The sequence below is a fragment of the Hippichthys cyanospilos genome, chromosome 13, assembly GCF_059441005.1.
Source record: "Hippichthys cyanospilos isolate Australia breed blue-spotted pipefish chromosome 13, RoL_Hcya_1.0, whole genome shotgun sequence".
Classification (NCBI taxonomy): domain Eukaryota; kingdom Metazoa; phylum Chordata; class Actinopteri; order Syngnathiformes; family Syngnathidae; genus Hippichthys; species Hippichthys cyanospilos.
Genome location: NC_142381.1, coordinates 13,469,970 through 13,490,869, shown reverse-complemented (window position 1 = coordinate 13,490,869; position 20,900 = coordinate 13,469,970). Strand labels below are relative to the sequence as shown.

At 38.5% G+C, this 20,900-nt stretch overlaps 2 protein-coding genes across 3 annotated transcripts in view; one reads left to right on the top strand and one right to left on the bottom strand.

The window, feature by feature from the left end:
- Positions 1-5,675, bottom strand: part of pdgfrb (platelet-derived growth factor receptor, beta polypeptide) — a 34,963-nt gene extending 29,288 nt beyond the window's left edge. For both annotated transcript variants that reach the window (XM_088431029.1, XM_088431030.1), the window contains exon 1: positions 5,369-5,675. The gene's annotated coding sequence lies outside the window, so the exon portion shown is untranslated. The remainder of the gene's footprint in view (positions 1-5,368) is intronic.
- A 5,732-nt stretch (positions 5,676-11,407) lies between these two features.
- cdx1a (caudal type homeobox 1a) lies at positions 11,408-16,240 on the top strand. The gene is made up of 3 exons (XM_088431890.1): positions 11,408-11,826; positions 14,800-14,948; positions 15,954-16,240. The coding sequence occupies exons 1-3, from the start codon at positions 11,481-11,483 to the stop codon at positions 16,152-16,154; spliced, it is 696 nt and encodes a 231-aa protein (XP_088288016.1). The 5' UTR covers positions 11,408-11,480; the 3' UTR covers positions 16,155-16,240.
- Positions 16,241-20,900: the final 4,660 nt, after the last annotated feature.

The following is a 20,900-nucleotide window of genomic DNA, read 5'->3' as shown; positions in this document are numbered from 1 at the left end:
CATATGTTGTCACTGGAGTACATGTTCTAAGTAAGCACTAAATCCTATTGTTGTAAATTGGCCTCATTTCAAGCCGCCTTCTTTAGAACAAAACATGAAGTCCCACCCACGATTTAAACTATTTCTGTTCTTATGGGGATAGATGAATATCAAATATTATTGCAATCACCCCACCTTCCTCTTTGACATTGAAAGCCCGAGCAGCAAAGAAAGCCTACAAACACTTGAAGGTCCCAAGGCTCTACACCCCCACAAACCCCTCAAAAAGAAACAAAAACAGCTGAACACTATTAAAGCCAACTGTCGAAGTTCCAATCTTTTCCCTCTTAAACAGCACCAGCTTGATAAGAATGGGGGCGACAGGCCAGGCCCTCAGTAATCGGTTCCGCTATTTGTGCACTTCTGGCTAAAATGGAATCAGTCAGATTAACAGTGTCTTGCTCTCAAGCTGGAATACAGATGGGCGTACTTTTAACTCAAGTGCAGTGCTGTACAAAATACTTTCTGCCGCCTAAAAGTAACAGGATGTCTCTCTGCACTGTATCAAAGATGCGGTGTGTTTTTGTTGGAGTCGCCATTAACTTAAAATGAAGACTCCTACAACACACGTGATTGGACGACCATCGACCAATGAGGGCGTGAGTTGTAAAGCTGTTAGATAGACGCAGAGGGAGATTGTAAATCTGTTACTCAGATTTGTTTTGTAATCAATACGAATTTCAAGCGTAAACTCAGATTGTTATCATGTTTGGTCAGCTACAGCTTCCCTCTAATTAGTCTTCCAGGCCCAGCTAATATAACTGCGGCTCTCCGTGAGCCTACAACCAAGGGGGTGTGAAGGAAAGGGATAACAGTACAGTAAGTGTATGAGGTTGAATAATTTAATATTTCAGTAAATTTGTGTACTGCAGGGATTTGATGTCCGAGGAATGTCCCTGGCAAGTGCATTTAAAGTTAACACGTCTGTCTGGCAGGCAGGAAATCTCCACAGCACGTCCCTCTGCAATATAGTTTTGTTTGTTTGTTTTTTAATGAAAAAAAATCTGCAATGCACTGAGAGTGTGATAGGGGAGGCAGGAAGTAGCAAAGGCTCACTGTATTTGAATGTTGCCAAGTTGAAATCCCTTATTCCGAGAAAAACATTTTAGCGCAGTCAGTGTTGTGCATCATCTACTAATACCTTATTTCAATATACTTCAATAAAAATTTGAAAACTTCTGGCTGGTGGGAAATGAAATGAAATGAAAGTTGAGACCCTGTTTGTTCTTGAAGGAATTTCAAAACAGACATCAGTTGAAAATGTTTATTCAGCCACACGAGCTGAGTTTTGACGCACAGATGTGCATTTTTATATAGGTCATATTTTTACCATTTACCATAACGGGACGAGCTAGAGGGCTGTTGGCAGTCAGTGCCTGTTCCAGCTAACAGCAGCTTGTGTTAGCTGAAGTTGTTAAGACATTATTTTCAATAAAAGAAGCGAGCTGGCTGAACCAAAGTCCGAGTCCATCCTTGTTCACACACAGGAATTTTAGTAAAACGGAGAGGATCATGTAAATGTTATGATGTCATCAGATGATTCAATTAAGAGTGGCAAAGTATGCAGCTTAATGCTCCTATTAGAGAACATGAAAAGGTATTCCATTTGACTCGTTTAATAATTGGGCTCTTTTGGTATATACACACAATCATAAACTTGGTGGACCACGGATTGTGCGTATTAATGGCAAAGTGAAGTCGTCCTTTATACTGTAAAATAGAAAATACCTGAATTTGGCCGGTGCGTCTTGTACACATATGTGTCCTGTATTCGGGGAATTACGGTAACCGCAAAGTTATGTATGATTAATCACGATTAATTGTTTCATTTGTGATTAATTGTATTTTTCAACAACTATTCCCCATGACGTTTGTAATATTTACTTGAGTAGACTGTTGGAATTGACTTAAAATCATATTATTTCCTTTCATTTTTCTTAAGAGCCTTGGAGTCACTTTTTAAAGTGTACATTTTTCAGAAGATTTCAGCTGCCACTCTCACAAAGTGCGCATGTCAGATTGCATCACAAAATGTTTTTAAGGATTGCATGTCGTTGAACTTTTCTTCCAAGATGTCATCATTTGCATCACAAGATGCCATTTAGGAATGCATGTCACAATTTCTCCTTAAGTCTCGTTCGACTATAAGTTCTTCACATTTGTCGTCATGGTTACAGTCTCCAGGGAACATAAATCTTGTCGTGGCCGTCTCATTAGCTGGTACATGCGAACATGCTGCTGCATTTGTACTTCCATTATGCATTTCCTTCCCAAAGTCCAGTGTTGTAACTCATAATGAAAGCATTTCCTCCTTCGCAGTGTCCTGCAAGGAGAGGCTGCGCTCAATGAGGTGCAGCTGCCTTGTCAGCGCTGTGCCAATGTGGTGGGAGGGAAACAAGGAGGACGCCAGATGGCAATAACACTTAGTGCTCTTCATTGAAGATACCTTTCCAATAGTCTCTAAGTGCAGCATTAAAGAAGTGGTGACTAATTGAGGTCTGACGAGCCAAGTTCAGTTCAAAAGTAGTGATTAATAATGAATCAGCCAATAAGCGACCGCCTCTCAAAGAGTCACCAAGTGATCTCGTTTACAATCGAGTAAAAAAAGTAAAAACTTGCCTCATTGATTTTTTTTAAAACTCGTGCTCAAGTAGCACCCAGCGAGCGAGGAAAGGGGGATCGTCTTTATTTTATAGCGTATGAGCGTGACAAAGCACTTTGCGAGCTGAATCAGACTGCTGGTATGTTTTCTACATGCTGGTAATGTAAAGCACATTTTGGCAGAGTGGCTGGCATGTGGCGAGCGGCGAGGGCCAGGAAACAGCTGATGACCACGGATTAGTCCCCACTCAGTAAAATGGGGCCAACCGCATCAGAGGAGCTCGTACATCCCAGGAGAACAAGAAACATCTGAAAAGGTGAGCCCTCCTATTCAAACTCACTTGTTGCTTCAACTAAATGTATTTTTTGGAAGGATGAGACACGTCTGAATTTTATGGCCTAAGAGTATAGTGGAACACAAACTACAGGTTGAGATTAGTTAAAAAAAATAAATACAAAAATCGTAATCCTACAGTGCCTATCAAAACTTTGCAAAGACCTTCAAATTCACGTGGTATGAAGCACATTCATGGAACAATAAATTCAGGCTGTTTTTTTTTGTCAAGTACCCTCTGATCAGCGCACTAGATTTTTAAGTGTGTGTGTGTGTGTGTGTGTGTGTGTGTGGGGGGGGGGGGGGGGGGGGGGGGGGGGGGCCTTAACATCCATGTTTGATCAAACTTTGGAATCACGTTTGTAGTGGTAAATCTAGGCATATTTTACCCAGAAACCCCAGAAGATAGCTTATGCGATGCCATATGTTTTATTTCATTCTTGTCTGAAAAGTGTCTCGCCACTGATTATACACATCAGTATGAACCCGAAATAAAATGAAGGCATACAACATATTGCAAAGGAGTCACGATATATATAAAATAATTTAGAAATTTGTTGCTTCATATTTCAATTAATTTGCTCTTAATTTGAAAATAAATCACGGCATAAAAAAAGATCACTACAATGGATTTGCTGATACCTGTATTTAGCAATTTGTTGGTTCATGTTCACGTCATTTGCTTTTTTTCCCTTTTCCTGATGTGCCTTCATGTACCCCCCCCCCCCCCCACGTTACATGTACCCCCATTTAAGAGTCACTGATTTATTCCATTTCATAAAGTTGGCTGAGAAAATCCCAAGACAAGCAAAGCTCTCATTTTGGAAAAAAGATTCATAAAACATATTTTAGTTTGAATTGCATTTTAAATTTTGATGAATGCTTGCTTATATGTTGCTGCATATGATTTCTGTATTAATTTACAATGTAGGAATACAAATTAAATTTAAGGCTTTTCTAACCTTTTGACTGGTACTAAAAAAAAATATTTAGAACTATGAATGGAAAAAGTTCAAATAACTATAAAAATTATTAAACAGCACCTGAGAGGCAATGTTTGTTTTAACATTTTTCACTGGTATGGATATGAAGCTAATAAATAATTATATAAGGCTGTAAAAATATTAACAAACTGAAACAAAAATAATCACCCAGTATAAGTCATGTGTCAAGTACTGCTCTGGTTTGTCTTATCCACTTTCCAATACTGAACATTACTTTATTTTTGCCACTTTTCTTAAGTGGAAACCATTCCAAATTTGTGATATCCTCTGTTCTTCAAGGGAGTCTTTCTCCCTTGCCACCATTGCAACAGCATAAGGCATGCATAAGGTGTGCGTAGGAAACAGTTGCACACATTTTTAATCAACTAATTTTTAAAGAGGACTTTCCAGACTTGGTCGACTTTTTTACCCTCACACTAATGTAAACAGAACATGTTTCCATCATTCAAAAAAAAAGACGCTCGGTGCACTCGGTCACAAGAGATTGAATTGTATGACCATTGATGGTAAACATATATGCCATTATCTACCATTTACAGGAAAATGCCAGGACCAAAACTATCTGAAGAGCTGCCCTGAATAAACAGCCACAGCTCATCCAAAGGAAATTCCAAGCGGTCGAGGGGGAGAGGAGCAGACGCATGCCAGCGTGATGAATCCTCAACTCCGTATCAAAAAAGGTCATCTCCATACACAAGATGGATGTGGCGTTTTCTGACCACACTTAGCGCGCTGTGTTCAGGTGCTGAACATCTGTCAGGTCGCAGTGAAGAAAAATATGCATGCCGCGTGTGTCCCAGGCTATAAAACAGCTCCTATTTCAATAGTGTTACCCCCTTCAGGTAGTAAAAGCTTCCTTTGTGATAAACAGAGCGGCGATGTTATCAAAGATGCCGGGTTGGATTTCACCAAGCTGTTTCTTGCTTGTGTCATTCCTAAACAAAACGGCGAGGACTGTCGGTTCACCCGGGGTGACTGAGAAGTGTTTGCTCAAACAACGTTTTAGAGGACGGACACAAAAGTGCAGCGGGTACAAACAGCTTGCCGGCGTTGTTTGAGCGCAGGACGCCTTGTGAAACGTGTTCTCTCAGCGAGAAGATCAACATTGTAAAAAGCTTCAGTGTGAAAAGCAAAGAGATGCAAGTCACCAATGCGGCGATGTTTGAACAGGTTGCGTTGTAAGTCATTGTTGTCTACGTTCACAAATATGCGGACAACAAATACCATTGGCGACGATTACTATGGTGGCCAACAAGTCACTTTTGACTTTGACCTAAGTTTGCCTAAAGTTTGTCTTGAAAAACTAAACTCCATACAAACACATTGGTAAGATGTCACTAGCAATAGAAGACAACATCCACACTCCAAAGCAGACATGATAAGCACTTACCTTCCGAAATATCCCCAAAACCCGGACGAGCCTCCCCTCTTCTCTTGTCTCCGTATCCCGACGCGGTCTCCTCCTTCTCCTCCTCTTGAAATGAGAGTCGAGACTTCCAGCTGCTCCTCTCTACAGGGCTGCCGTTTCAGATGTAGAGATGTCTCAGATGTTCAGAGTCCGAGAGGGCCGCGGGGTTAATCTGCGCCGTCCCTGGAGCCCGCTGGAGGATGGATGCCTCCGAAGCGGGCTGTTTGGATAGTCAAATCACAGCACCGCAGGGGGGACTCTTCTCCTCTGTCACAAAGAGTTCTGTAAAAAAAAAAAAAAAAAAAAAAGTTCTCAATGGAGACACACATATGCAGCTTTTTTTTCCCACACACATTCACACGAGAGGGGAGAGTGTCAGTGGTCCGGACCTGCTGGAGCTTGAGGAGGCAGGGGAGGAGGGGGGAAGGAGGGAGGGAGCTGGGAGAGGGGAGGAGAACTAAAAGCAAGAGAGGGAAGTTTTAAAAGTAAAAGAAGTAGAAAAAAAATGTGCAGACTGGATTGTGTGTAACGCTCAGTGGTCATTTGTTTTGAATGACGAGAAGCTTTGAGGTGAAGTGAGACAGGCTCAGTTGGCAGCAACAATCTGGACCGCATCAAGCTCTTCCATAAAACAACAAACACAATGAAAAGGAGAGAGAGAGAGAGAAAGGAGAGAAAGAGGTTCAGGCAGAAAGGGGGGGGGGGGGGGGGGGTTGGCAGAGTTTGTGGTGGCCTGCTTGGGAAACAAACATGGATGTCTCAGTTTCACAGAAAAATAAGATCTCCCACTTTCAAAACAACACTGTTCAAATCGGGTGTCTTACCCTACAAACACTGAATGTTAACCCAATAAATGCCAAGATTTTCAAATATAAATAAACTTCGTTTATGAATATCTTAACAGACCTTTTTTAGGATGACGTACTTTTTGGCAGTCTTTTTGGTCAATCTTTTGTCGGTGATGTCACTTCAAAAATCAGCCTGGAGTGTTCTCAAGAAGACAAACCAGAGAAACATCGCTCGAGATTCTCAAAACAGTGTCCATAAAACGCAACACAAGTCCTGAATCTTAAATAGGCCTGTATATACTGAGCCATTTTGTTATTCTGATGTCCTGCAGAATATTCGAATTGCATATTCATGTAAAAAAAAATAAAAAAATGTTTGCATGGTGAAAATCCAGATAAAAACCAAATAACAAATTTCCACTTATGCATGACTATCTTTTACAAATTTTTGACAATCAAATATTCTTAACTTAAATTTGAACTGCTTTGCAGCATGCTAATTTCTTACTCTGAAATAGTTGCTAGCACCAGTGCTACTAATGCAACTCAGTGTAGAAGACTGATCTGTATAAAACATAAAAGCAATGCAAAGCTAGAGATATATAACTTGATTATGATTATGAACTTTGTTTGCTTGCAAAATTACATGGACTAAGACAAAGCAGAAAAACCGTGCCGAAGTGCCCTTGAGCAGAATATGCAATATGGAGTCTGGAGATCAAAAAAAGCTTAGGCAATTTTCCTTTGGCATTAATCACACCTGACAGGTTCAAAACATTTTCAGTCCAATTTAGCTCAAACAATTTTTTTCCTCGGTTTTTGTAGGAGCATTACAAGAGAGGATTGGACAACGGGGGCGAGAACAGAAAGAGGCTAAATTGGACAGAAACCATGTTGTCCTCTAATTGTGAGAGCAATTCTTCAGTCCCTACAGGGATTAATCAGAGAGTGTGCAAAAGCCCCTTCATTACATGGGAGGCTAACAACACAGTCTAACCCTTTCTGCATCTACAAGCATTTGGCAAACAGCAACCCCCTTCTCTCCAACACAAAATCTCCGTATCTCAAGCCACTAATTTAACCTATGTGGAACTGGATCTATGCATCAGTGTTTTTCAATTATTTTTTTTAAACACACATCCACTCTGAAATCATTTTATTCAGCCATGTACGCCTGAACTGGCCCAAAGTATTTTCAGATGGAAAAGAAAAAACGTGAGTCCCGTGCCATCGTTGTCTCATTTAGTAAACTTTAGAACGACATTTGTAGAGGTATCTCTAAATGTATTTTATTCAGCAATTCTCGCCCACCGAAAACATGTTCCATTAATAACCATGCACATCTGTTTAAAACTTAGCAAAACAAATGCATACAATATTTTGCAGGGCAGCACAGTAGAAGACTAGTTAGCAAGTCTGCCTAACATATGGAGATCGTGGCTTCAATTTAGCTCTAGCCTCCCTGTTTATAGTTTGCATGTTCTCCCCGTGCCCTTGTGGGTTTTCTCCAGGTACTCCAGTTTACGCTCGCGTTCCAAAAGCATGGTTTGTATTCGAGATTGTCCAAATTGCCCCTAGGTGTGTTTGTGGGTGTGGATAGTTGTTTATCTCTATGTGCCTTGCCAAAAATTTTGAGTGCTTACCACCCAAAAACAGCTGGGATAGGCTCCAGCATGCCTGCGAGGATGTGTGAGGTTAAGTGGATAACAAAGTCTATAAATGGATGGACATTTGGCAAAAAAGAAAAAAAAATTCTGTATAGCACAGTTCCATTTAGTTTGCTCTTAATTTGAAAATAAATCTGTACTGTCCCTGTTATGGCATTAAAAAAATTGTGACAATTGCAGAAACAAATAGTGATGACGGTAATAAAGTTAGACTTTATACCATATATAATGTATTCATTTTAAATTAAAATAATATCAAATGAAACACAGTTTAGTCATCGTAAAATAATGTTCAAATTAATTTGCTCTTAATTTGAAAACAAGTGCACTGTTCACGGCATTATAAAATAATCAAAAAAGATTTGTTGATATCTGCAGGAACCGTGTTAAAATCTCATGTACCTCTGGAGTGCTTTTATGTACCCCCAATGTCTATTGTGTACAAGGGGTTTCGAAAATCCAGCTCGCCAGCTGCAACTGCAATTACATTTTTAAAAGCCTGCAAAATAGATGTAAAGTAACAAAATAAAAAGTGTATTATCATGTTTCATCCAATACCAAAATAGATTGAACCTAGATTTGACCAGATTGTCTAGACTGTTTTGTTCATGAAGATTTACAATTCCGGGGGAATTCCAACACTTGTGTAGCATTGTTAAAATAGAAATGTTTTCAAAACAAACAACGAGTCAGCAATGAAATTAAAAGACAATCAAATTAAAAATAAATAAATAAAAAAAGTGCTGGTTGTTAGCAGTCTCACAATTCTAAAGTCCTGCGTTCAAATCTCAGCTCCAGCCTTGATGTGTGGAGTTTGAATGTTGAGAATTTGCAAGCTCTCGAAATGGGTGGATGTAAACATTCAAAGTGCGTTCTGACCTTTTGTCATCTCTCCTCTGATGCCCTTTCCTTCCTTCTTCTGTCTTCACGTTGCCTTGTTTGACATTGCGACTACCAAATGTGGAGGGGAAAAAAATCAATAAACATGTTGTTGCACGCGCTGATATATACATTATATTGTGAGGCAGTGCCCTGTAATGGACATTAAGTGTTTAATGTATGCCGGCCCTTGGTGGACTGCAGAGGAAAAGGTGAGGTTGGAGGATCACAGCGGATGTTTCTTGTCAACTCCAGCTGCTCTCTCACATATGTAAGCTCTTAGATTTGGTGAAAAGAGCACACAAACCTCTTATTAGTTCCCCTGCTATGCACTTGAACGGTCTTAGCAACAAAAGGGTGGGAACACTGTGTTTATGCTACACTGTTTACAATTAATCCATACTCGTAGAATTCCTTGACACACAACCCGTCTAAAGATAAATATTGAATATTTATAGGCGCTGGTAAGGCAACAAATCAGTACTCGAATGCTTCTGCAAAAGTATTTTTAGTGCTGATGGGGTATGCTGTGCAGCTGTCTTGCACATTCATGCACGTTCCTTTATTTTTAGCAGCGTTGTGTTTATTTAACAATTGTGTAATGTAACGTTCTACTTTTGGGGATACCTACACCATGTTTATGTTACTTTAACGTCCAAGCTTTTAGCACTTGAGCTGCCATTAACACAAGCTGCCTTCCGTTAACCGTTAAAGATGATCGTAAGTGTTCTCACCACATTATGAATAGTGAATGAATGTTTGGTTAGATGCACATGGTATTATAGATTAATATAAAAGTGACATAGCGATGGTTGAGGGGAAGCAGCGCCGGGGAATTTGTGTTGGTAGACAGGCAATTGTTTTGTGCGCCTTCATCTGGCCTTATACTGCTCTCTTGTGTCAAAAAGGGGGAACTACAATAATAGGCATAACCGTTTTATTTTGGTTTGTTTGTTTTCGTCTTCATTACGTGCCAGTATTTTGGTTTTCTTCATGTTATCAATACTTGTGTGTCAGAGATGGATTATATTTATTTTTAATCTGGAACTTTTATTCTAATGAGAATGAAAATGTGTGTGTTCTCAGATTTAGTTAGAACTATAAAATCGATGGCATTTGTTACGGGTCCAGAGATATGTACAGCACTGACAATGTTTACCTGTACGAGCAGATAGAAAGCAGAAGGAAATGAGGACAACGTGCACTGCCTTCTTCCTAGTTTGCGCCAGAGGGATGCCAGGAAATGTCTGCCTCTTTACAACTCTTGACCCAGAACAACTACTTCCGCTCTTCATTAAAAAAAAAAAAAAAAAAAAAAAAAAAAAATCACCATATTGATGCGGGAACAATAATCCTGTTGGCATCGGCATGAACGTAAAAATACCAAAGACAACAAATTACCTTTTAGAAATTACTCAAAATTACACATTTTAATCTTACTGCAGAGGTGTCACATGTTTTTTGTTTGTTTTTTTCTGACATGTTTTAACAGTAGCTGAATTAAAAGTGGTTTCATTGCTCAGTGTTTATTTCTGATGTATAGGTCAGAGTTGTTATATTATGCATACACACTTCAGTTTATGATCACGACACTTTAACTATAGCCACAATAAAACACCGCACAGGGGGTAACTATCAGCAACAAGAACTATAGCAGTAATAAGGGGCTGTATTTTTACTTTCACTCTGTAAAGACCTTTCGCCTCCTTTAACTTGAATCAAACTTTTACTACTTCCTCTGCAACAAATCACACTTCTTGGCTATATCATGTGTTGCACAAGTAAAAACAAGAAGATACACAAAAAAATCATGTACTTTATGTGTGTGCTTTTTCACAAACTTCAGACTTTTTGAACTGTATAAAACAGGATAACTTGCAAAAATTTATGAAAAATTATTCATATTCACAAACATTTTGTTATTGTGGATGCAGTGGATACAAAAAGTCTACATAGCCCTTTTCAAATGCTTAGTTTATATGAAAAGGATCCCAAGAACTAAATCAATTCATATTTTCCACAGGTATTGTCTCAAAGTTAGATTTTTAACATTTCTGTAGTGGGGAAGTAAAATATCATGGTTGTACCGGTGTGCAAACCCTTATAACTAGAATGCGTCTATATTCAGTATTAACCTATCACAATGAAACTTATGTTGCATGGAATTTAGCAAATATTTAAACCGTAGTTTTAAAAAAAATACTTTAAGCAGTTCTAGTTGGCATTTCTTGACAGTTTTTGTGCCAAAACTGACTTTTACTTTCAATGGTTAATTCGTTCCAATTTGGGAATTTCTCATCACAAAAAGGCTGCATTTGAATAGCGGTGTGTAGACATTTTTTTTAAATCTGCTTCCTTTTCTCAATAGAAAGAAAGTTCTTTGGAGTTTAAGAAAATTGTCAGTATAATGCAAATCAAACGACAAAGAAAGAATACAGTATGTGCAAAGTATTCATTTGTTGGTAGATCTCAACATAAGGTCAACTCAAGTCAGTTATAAGATCAGGCCAGGTTGGTCTCAGGTAAGGTGTGACGTCATCATGGTACTTTTGAACTCCTCGGCTGTAAATCTATAAAGGTGTGTACTTGCTGCTCAGGTAGCCGGCCATTGTGTGTGTCTGCGTGTGTGTGCGTGTGCATATGTGAGCGTGGAGCCTGTGTGGAGGGAAAAGAAGAGGCAAAGAGGTTGCTGGGAATGAACACCTAAAATGCTCTAGGAGGTTTGAGTGTTTTACCAGAGAGAGGCTGCTGGTCGCCAGCATGTACCCGAACTCCCAGCCGGCCAGACTCCCGGCCCAGACGCTGCCAATCAACAGTCAGTACATGGCGCCTCCGTATGACTTCACCACTTACCATCACATGACCGGAGTCGCCGACCCGGCCGCAAGTGCCTGGAATCCCGTTTATCGCGAGGAGTACCCCTTCAGCTTCCCGGGCTCCAATCCCGGTGGCGGACAGGTGAACTTCAACTCGGCGGAGCTGAGCGGAGTGCCCGCAGCCCCTGGAGGAGGAGGAGGAGGCCTCAACCCCTACAACATTTTCGCCAGTCAGGATCCTTTTTGCCGGAGGAGAGCCCATGAGCCCATCAAGGCACCGGCACCTTCAGGTTTGGCTAATTTTTCATGAGAAATGTCTTCCTTGAAATTTTATTGTGACACTTTTGTTTAGTGTGGTATGTTGTTTCATATTGACATATTTCAGTAGGGTGGCCAGGGGTCACGACACCTTATGAAAGGGTGGCGTGCGCAGTCAGGATTTTGTGAAAAACAATTATTTGATTTTATTCTATAAATGTAATTGTAAAAATGCAGTTATTATGAAGAACCAAGTTATCAAAAGCTCTATGAGTATTACATGCATGTAAAAATGTCAGAAAAATCCCATGTCAAAATTTTTTTATAAATGTGACCCAAGAGTGACAAGGCCCACCCCCCTGCCAAGTAACTCCACCCCCAACGGGGTAACTTAATTCCTTATTCTTCTTCAAATTTGGCTCCAAATTTTGCAGGTTTCAACAAATCTAATGCTTTTTAATGCTGTGACAGCAATAGTACATGTTGTTTTCAAATCAAGAGTAAATTAATTATACCATGAAGCAAATTATTGCTAAATTGTGCTATGGTGACTTCTTTGTAAAACGCTGTATGCTTTTATTTTGTTTCATTATATACAAAATGCATAATACCATTAGTAGTCTGCCAGACGAATTAGAAATAAAACTAAGGGTGTTATAAGATTATGAAAATGAATTTTTTTTTGGACTGAAAAAAATACTGCAGATACCACTTCAAATGTAGTTCTAAAATTTCACAGATGAGATGCAAACAGAAGAACTCTGTTTTAATTCTTTTTTTTCCTTCATTCATGTGATATTTAGTGGGACTTTGGCAGAAAAATATTTCACAGTGACTACATCATTGAAAAAAAAGGTTGAGAACCGCTGATGTGAACAAAACATAAAAAAATATATGCATACAAAAAAGTGGGGATTATCTGAAACTATTTAAAACGGGTGTAGCAAATGTTTTTTGATAACATCGCCGCTCTTGTTTACGCTTCTGTTTTAACGTGATTTGAAAAGGCGTCACAGTAACGTAAATTAGTGCTAATATGCTTCATGTTCCAATTGATTAACTCTTAATTTGGAAACTAGTGTTCCTGTCACGGCATTAAATTAGATTTGCTGATACTGTCCTGTTAAGAACTCACATACCACCTGAAGGCGCCTTCACGTAACCCCATTTGAAAACCTCTTCACTAATATACGTAGCACCTGCCCAATACAAAGCACGCTGTCTGTTAAAAGTCTCATAATAACACAAACTACTCACTTATTTACTCAAGGCCTGTGGTTGAGACATGATTTCTAAGCGACTCCCCACGTCAGCTAACCACCAATGCTTGTTTTCGCGCACGTCAACAATTTCGACAAACACACGTAGAGTGACTGCTCACACACATCCATCAAGCGCTCGGCCTCTCCCTTCCGCAAGCTTGCGTGGGACGTCGATGCAAAGCTAACAAAGCGGACGTCGGAGGCGGCTAAAGGCTCGCTCCCCGCCCTCCCTGGGTCGAGATAATGCGACTTAGAGGGGCCACGGAGCGCAGACCCTCGGGCCTCACTCATGTCTGCCTGTCCCACGTACCCGTTTGCTCTACTTTGATCGATGTCGTCACGCGGTCGAGATTTCCCGATCAATAACCGACTCGCCCTTTTCTGTGCATGCGTGTCAATGAATAGCTGCCTGTGTAAACAACTGCGTAACGGGCTGGCAGCGATAAGGAAAAGCCCCGCTGCAATGCACTGGAGAGTCTTCCCATTAGATATCGCTAAGTTTGATTAATAGAACTGATGGTGCTTTAAGTGGCGCCTGAACTTGAACGTGGCACCAGATGAAAAACTCAGACAAGAGAGTCTGCTTGGCGACACCGTGATTGACTCACTGCACTGAGTCTTGTCGCTGTGTCTGTTTGTCTATCATTTATTCTGTAATAAGGGCAAAGAAAAGGATATACAGTAGTGAGAAATAGTGCGCAAAATAGTGAAATTCTCAATACCATATCCCTGTTTTTATATGTATGTCTTTTACTGAGGAATTATATAAAAGAATTTAGCTTGGCTTGACCCACAAAATGTTGTAGAATTTGCCTGTCATCAATTATCATAAATAAATTAAAATATTAAGCACACAATCTCAAACAAACAGCAAACAGGTAGGTTTTTCAACAAGCAGGATAATTTCACAAAACAAATAAAAAATGTGAATAGGCAAATTTGAAAATATCGATGGGAAAGTATGAGAAGCAGCAAAGAAATATTTTTTAATAGGGTGCTTTTTTTTATAAGTGACTTCATCCTCAAAAATGCTTTGAGGTCAGAGTTCTCACTATTCACTTTAATGGAAAATTCTTAGAATAAATTCAGAATTTTGAGTTTAAAGTCATATTTACAGTAAATAATAAAATTCTGACACTATTCTCAGTACTTATTCTCAGTATTTATAAAACCAAATAAAAGTCTGAATTCTGACTAGTCAGAAATCAGGTTTTGTTCCCAGGTTCCTCGGATTAAAGCTACAATTATTATTTGATTTGGGTTAATAAATATTTAGAATTAAGTCACAAATCTGAGAAAAACTAAAAAATCTGACTTTTGACTCTGATTTTAAAATGAGAATTTTGAGAATAATGTCAGAATTCTGGGATAAAAATGAGAATCCTGCCTTGTTTTTTTCTTAATTGGCCCGAATCATCTTTGGTAAATGAAATGATGATGAAATTAAACGATTATTGTACAAGCATAATAAACAAAAAAAGAGACGGATGGAACTATGAGGCCCGATTGATCGCTCCCAAAGTCTGCCTAGCAACACGTGATGGCTAGCATGAAACGACAGATAATATAAATGATTTGCAGGCAAAATAAATCTATAAAAAAAGATGCTGTTGTTGTTTTTGCTGTTATAATTTCCTACACAGACGTCGTAAGAAATCATCGGCATGGCAAATAAGACATGGTTGGAAAAGGTCATCCATTTTGCATTAGGATGGGTAATGGGACATATTTTTGATGTTTTAGGGGGAAAGACTCGCACGAAGGAAAAATACAGGGTGGTCTACACGGATCACCAACGTCAGGAGCTAGAGAATGAGTTCCAGTTCAATCGCTATATCACGATGAGGCGCAAGTCGGAGATGTCCGTGGCACTGAACCTCTCAGAGAGACAGGTAAGAAGAGCCGACAGCTCAGTGGGAATTTGACTTTTGCAAGAATTTTACTGACCGATGCTGGAGAGAGAAGATAGCTATGTCTAATATCCGGATGAACAATAGATTTGTTTGCATCATCAGTCCTCAACATCAGTCTTTTTAAAAGTAGATCATTTTATGGATGGATGGTCTTCTACACATGACAACCTTAAAACTTCAAAAGAGTCACTATAGCACAAATTGGCAATGTATTCCTTTGTATTCTAATTCATTTGCTCTTAATTTAAAAAGCAAAATATATGCTTCCTGTCAAGGCTTTAAAAAGCATAAACCCCTGTTAAAATGTCACCTACCCTCCAAAGTGCCATCACATACTCCAGGGGTACTTGTGCCCCCATTTGAAAAGTGCTGGTCCAAAACCTGGTAGTACAGTATAGTTTAGTCAAAAATTCCATTCTTTTGTGGAAAGAGTATTTTGATGAATCGTGGCCTCTAAATTGCCATTGTATGTGTAGAGTAGGCCACTAACCTGGTATAAAAACTGGCAAAGATTTGGGTTAAGAAGGCTAAAATTATTGAAAATTCAGATTATTTTTCCCCTAAATTTTAAAACAAATGTTTGAATCTATTTCTCACTATATTCCGATTGTAAAAAAAAAAAAGATCTTTTTTTTCTTCATGCACCCACTTTCATTTGAATGATCATCTTTTATCTTCAATATTGCAACTGGGATTTAATGAGATTTTTTTAAGGCAGTCTTTGCATGTATTTAACAAATACAAGAAACGAAACATTAATTATTCAGGTCTATTATGATCTTCATATTTGTAAATAGATACCGCATTTAAGTTACCACCACTGCGCTGGGAACTATTGCAAAGAAAACTTCAAAAAGGTCAAAATCAAAACGGCTTGACCCTTCTTCATTTACTGCATTTCACACACTGACTATCAAAAAAAGAGCAGGTGACAGGTGTCTTGTTCACAACTTCTTGAAGAAGAATCTTTGCAATTTTTACCAGGTGAAGATCTGGTTTCAGAACAGACGTGCCAAAGAAAGGAAGCTAAACAGGAAGAAGCTGCAAGATTCCCAGCAGCCTTCCACGTCAACCTCCACCCCACCTGTGCCCACTGGGTCCAGTGATAACCACAACGCCCCAAGCCCAGGCAACAACATTCTGTCCAATGCTATGTCAGAAGAATACAAGATGGAGTTCATTTGACGGGGGAGATTTATTTTTTTTTCCAGAATGAGAGATCAGTGAAATGGCGACATGATGAACTTTGAGCCATTCACAATCAGGGTATTAGTCTGAAATGAACTTTTTTTTTAAACTTTAATCTGTGAAAGTGGATCATTCCACTCTTAGGACTACAGTTAATTGAAGCAAATGCTCAAAATGAAGAAAAACATTGAATATGTGTTGGAATTTTGTTCATCGGTTTAGATGTGTCTGTAAAGAAGAGATTTTCCTCTGTTTACTATACTGTATGTAACATAATGTGAATTGCACTTAAACACATCAGGGAAGAACAAAATTAAAAAAAAAAAGACTTGCCAGTCAATTTGAGGTAAATAAAATTATATTTTTTTTAGGAGTTGGGCAGCCACGATGGCTGCGTGTTCGATCCAACGGGGAATGACAGAAATTTTTACAAAAATGACTAAGCATGAGGGTGAGTGGCTTTTTAACCATCGTCGTGATCGCACAGGTGGTCATTCCATAAGTCCGTCACTCTTGTTTTGTCGACGCCAGACAGAAACACGTGCCCATGTAACTTCCTTTTCCAGATTCACGTTTCCAAAAAAATGTCTAAATCCATCAGAAATGGTCTGATTCCATCAACAAAAGTCCTGTGAAAGTATCCTGGTGAAATAGTTAGGCCACACCAAGGATTATATCCATAAACCCACATTATTACCTGCTGCAAACTTTAAAAATGTCCATCAAACAAGCATTTATCCGTACATTTCGCATGGTAGCTTCAGTTATTATAGCACATATTAGCTGGCTTGTACACCATAGCGACGAAAAAGATAAGCTCCCTTCAGTTGTTGCCAGCGATGAAATTATTTACTGTAAATATTATGTATATGTGATGCGCTTTCATAAAACCAGGCTTTTCTCCCAGAAAATCAAATTATTTATTTAGATATTCATATAATCTACGGTTACACTCTTCAAGGTGATGGATGTGTAATACTTGGAGGTATCTTAGGGATTGATGAGGTTACAGCAATTTGAAGGTTGCCAAGTTGAAATCACTTGTCTTGAGAAAAACATGTTTGAATTTTTAGCACATTCATTTTTCAGTGGTGCGCATCGCCTACTAAATCTTTATTTTCATACCCTTTGATCACAATTTCAGCATTCTGCCTGCTGGGAAATGAAAGTCGAGGTCATAAGGTGGTTGTTTTTGTAGAAATCCCAAAACAGACTTCTCTGCTATAAATCTGAATTTTCATCAATAACTCAAAACTATTCTCCATGACATAGGCCTGGTTTTGTGAAAACGCATCTTATGTGTTAGCAGCCGCCTGATCTACTTGGCAGCAATTGACTAAGAGGAGTAGATGTACTTTTTCCCTACTTAAAACTGCTGACAAAGATGTGGGTAGTTTAGAAAACGTTGACAAATACAGTTTGGTTCAGCATGAAAAAAAAAAAAAGCGGACTGGTGAATGACGGACCAGCAGCAATAATTGTTAAATGTCCCGTTCGGGTGTTGACAAACAGAGGAGTGGGCAAAAAACAGCGCAGACGAATGTCAACTGACAGACCAGCAAAAAAGAAAAAAGAAAAAGCCCACCTCTGAAAACTCTATTTTTATATATCAAAACCAGAAACAGAGAATGTTCTGTTTATCATAACTAAGATAGACTTTCACATCCATGTTTTTGACAGAAAATGGCAGTCAATTGAGAAAAGCAACAGTATTGCACTGCGCTTTTTTCCACTTAGAATACAGTGCAAATTAAAACATTTTTGTCTTTTGGTGAAAGTGTTTAGAATGTGTAGATTTGAAAGAGCCTGTGAAAAGATTCAGACGAGAAGGGTGAAAGGTTTTGTGCTAACAGAAGTATCAACAGACACCAGCCACATCCTGACGAGCGCTCAGATTGCTCAACAGCATGTGACTCATGAGCGAGCGGCCTTTACACCTCCACACATGCAACCCCCCCCCACACACACACACACACACACACTTTATCACATTCAGCAACTGCATGATTTACTGTAAAGTGAATAAAAAGTCGTAGCTCATGTTGCTTCTCTTTTTGTTCCCCTGCATTTTTATGTACTGTACATGTAAGATCGCTTTCCTCAGATATCCTCCTCTCATCGTTGGGTTTGAAAAGAGGAAGGAAACGTTTCAAAAGTTGCACATTTTGAACCTTCACATTGTCCAAAAGACCAAACAGCCGTCTTGCAGTTGGGATGTCTTGTATGAAGCGGTTTACATGTTAGTGTTTTTTTTTCTTCTTCCTTTTTTTAATAAAACATGTTATGCTGAGCAGTATACAATTTGTTGCAATTGTTTGTTGTGACGCATTTCTTATAACGCTTATCTCGAGAGCTGTGGGATACTTTTGATATCCGTCGATGCCAAGTAAACACTGGACGATATTGATATCAATACCAATTACATTTAGGTTCATAAGAAATGTACTTTTGACTATTTTGTCTATGAATTACATTCTTTATTTTATTAAACTTTCATGTTGAGTTCTTTATAATGCCATAGTATTATTATACAATTTGCATAATTAAAAAAAAACAAAACAATGGAATATGCGAAAGCAGACATGGAGAATAACCAAAGAAATACATAAATAAATAAGTACATGACGATCGATACTTACGCTTTGGTATCAATATAACCGCAATATTGACGTTAGTAACGATTCTATTTTGATTTGCATATTGTGGTACATGTACCTCCAGTGGGTCTTGGGCTCCTTCTTGTGGTATGCAAAAGAATCACAGGGTCAAATGTTCAAATATGATACAGATTGGGATGGGTGAGTAACGATATCAAGTATCGTATCGAACTGATACTTGGCATTGTTTCACGGAATTAGTACTGGACAGCGGTCACTCTCTCTGAGCAGTTTTAGCATCATGAATTAGAAATTTCAAATTAGAATTTGCCATCAACTCCTTGAGGGCCCTTGATGTAAAAGAACGTCAATGAGAACCCTACTGACGAGTGCCAGAGATATCAATTGATGTCAACTACTGGGTACTTGTTTTATGGGCTTGGGTAGAGAAAACATCAGGATTTGGCATCATGGTGAGCTGAGGTGGACCCAAAGGCAGGAAGGTGAAAGCAAGGTCGACTCAAGAATGTTTAAGAGGACGAGAGGACCAAAATCTGAGCAGCAGATGAGAATGCAAAGTAACAACCCAATACAAGAAATAAACTTAATATGTAAAATTAGGACTCAGGCTCGAAAAAAAAAAACATAGGAAATACAGCTCACTAAGGACAATGGGGGACTGGCAAAATACGGGGTTAAAGAGAGCAGCACAGGTAACACAGACAGGTGGGCGAGATGAACAGAAACAGAAACCACATAAAAAGGAAATAGCAGAAACTCTCCAAAATTAACCCAGACACAAAAATCCCAAAAGAACAGAACAGAAAAAAGTTTTGCACAGTGCTGCTTTGGTCATTTAGCTTGGGAAAATACAAAGAAAAAATATATTACAGGAAGGTTCTGTTTTACAAAAAGGCTAGTCTTAATTTTAAGGGGTGCTATTTTACAAAATGGCTGGTATTAAGTTAATTATTGAAATTTTAAGGGATGTTCAGAGTCTTTACATTTTGTGCAAATCAGGAAAAAAACAGTTCAATTCAGAATTTAAGTTGAATACATCAGCATTTAATCAGTTTGTTTTTGTTCATACGAAGAAAAACATTTAACAAAACTGCTATTTGAGTAGCAGTATGTTGTTCTTTTCCTATACCGTTTTAAGCTCAATGTTGACGTCATTTTTTACACTAAGTAGTTCAAAGTTGAGTTCACAAACTTGAAATTAACTAGTTCAGTTCAAACTTCAACAACAATCTTATTTTTTTAAACTCAGTATGGTTAAAAGAAAAAAAAAAATGAAAAAAATGTTTTGGATTTTACACCATGTAACACAAAAGAAATGGTCCGCAGGGCACTTATATAAAATTTAGGTTATGCCAGAAACTGATGTCTTGTCTCTTGAGCCACGAGTTTGAATTTATAGTTTTATATCTTTGGCATTGTAGATCACATGAATGTCACAATAAACGATTCAATTCATTCAGATGTCACCCAGACTTTTTTTTTTTTTTTTTTACCAATTAAGCACTGCACCTATTCCAAAATTAAAGTAATTTGTATTGAAACGTAAACAAAAATAAAAATAATAGTAACAAAAAAAAAACCTCTGGCTGGGTAAGAGAAGAATACTGGAAAATTTGGCGGCTTTAACACAACAGAGAAGATGAAAATAAAATGGCAAGAACTGTTGGAGCAGCTTTATGATACCTGTGTTATCAATTATTTGCTCAGTAGATTATGTCAGTCAAAGGTTCAACTGAGTTTTTAGGAGCGCTTTCAGTTAAAAATAATCTCAGGTGGGTGTTTGAGGACACTACAACTATCACAGACCATAAACATGTTTAATGGGGTTGTGAAGCAGCTAAACGGTTGACCGGGATTACCAAACTTTGACCCCAAACGACCTAAACAAATTTGTCATAGTCAAAAAAGTCAAAACAGGATCAAGACGTTTCAGTCGTAGTTTGAAAAATGGTATATTCATTCATTGTGTAACACTTTTATCTCTACATAAAAATGGGTCATGTTGCAAAGGGTGAACAGTCAAAAGAAAAAAAAAGTCAAGCCTATCATGTCATCAAGAGCAAAGGTTTGACTACGCCCATGAGCAAAGTAAGATAGGACTAGTTAACATACTTATAAATTTCTG

Bases quoted from the DNA above. Each gene is read 5' to 3' on its own strand.
- cdx1a (XM_088431890.1), top strand. From the start codon at position 11,481: ATGTACCCGAACTCCCAGCCGGCCAGACTCCCGGCCCAGACGCTGCCA. The intron at 11,827-14,799 runs GTTTGGCTAATT...TTGATGTTTTAG, and splicing joins CAAGGCACCGGCACCTTCAG to GGGGAAAGACTCGCACGAAG. The intron at 14,949-15,953 runs GTAAGAAGAGCC...AATTTTTACCAG, and splicing joins TGAACCTCTCAGAGAGACAG to GTGAAGATCTGGTTTCAGAA.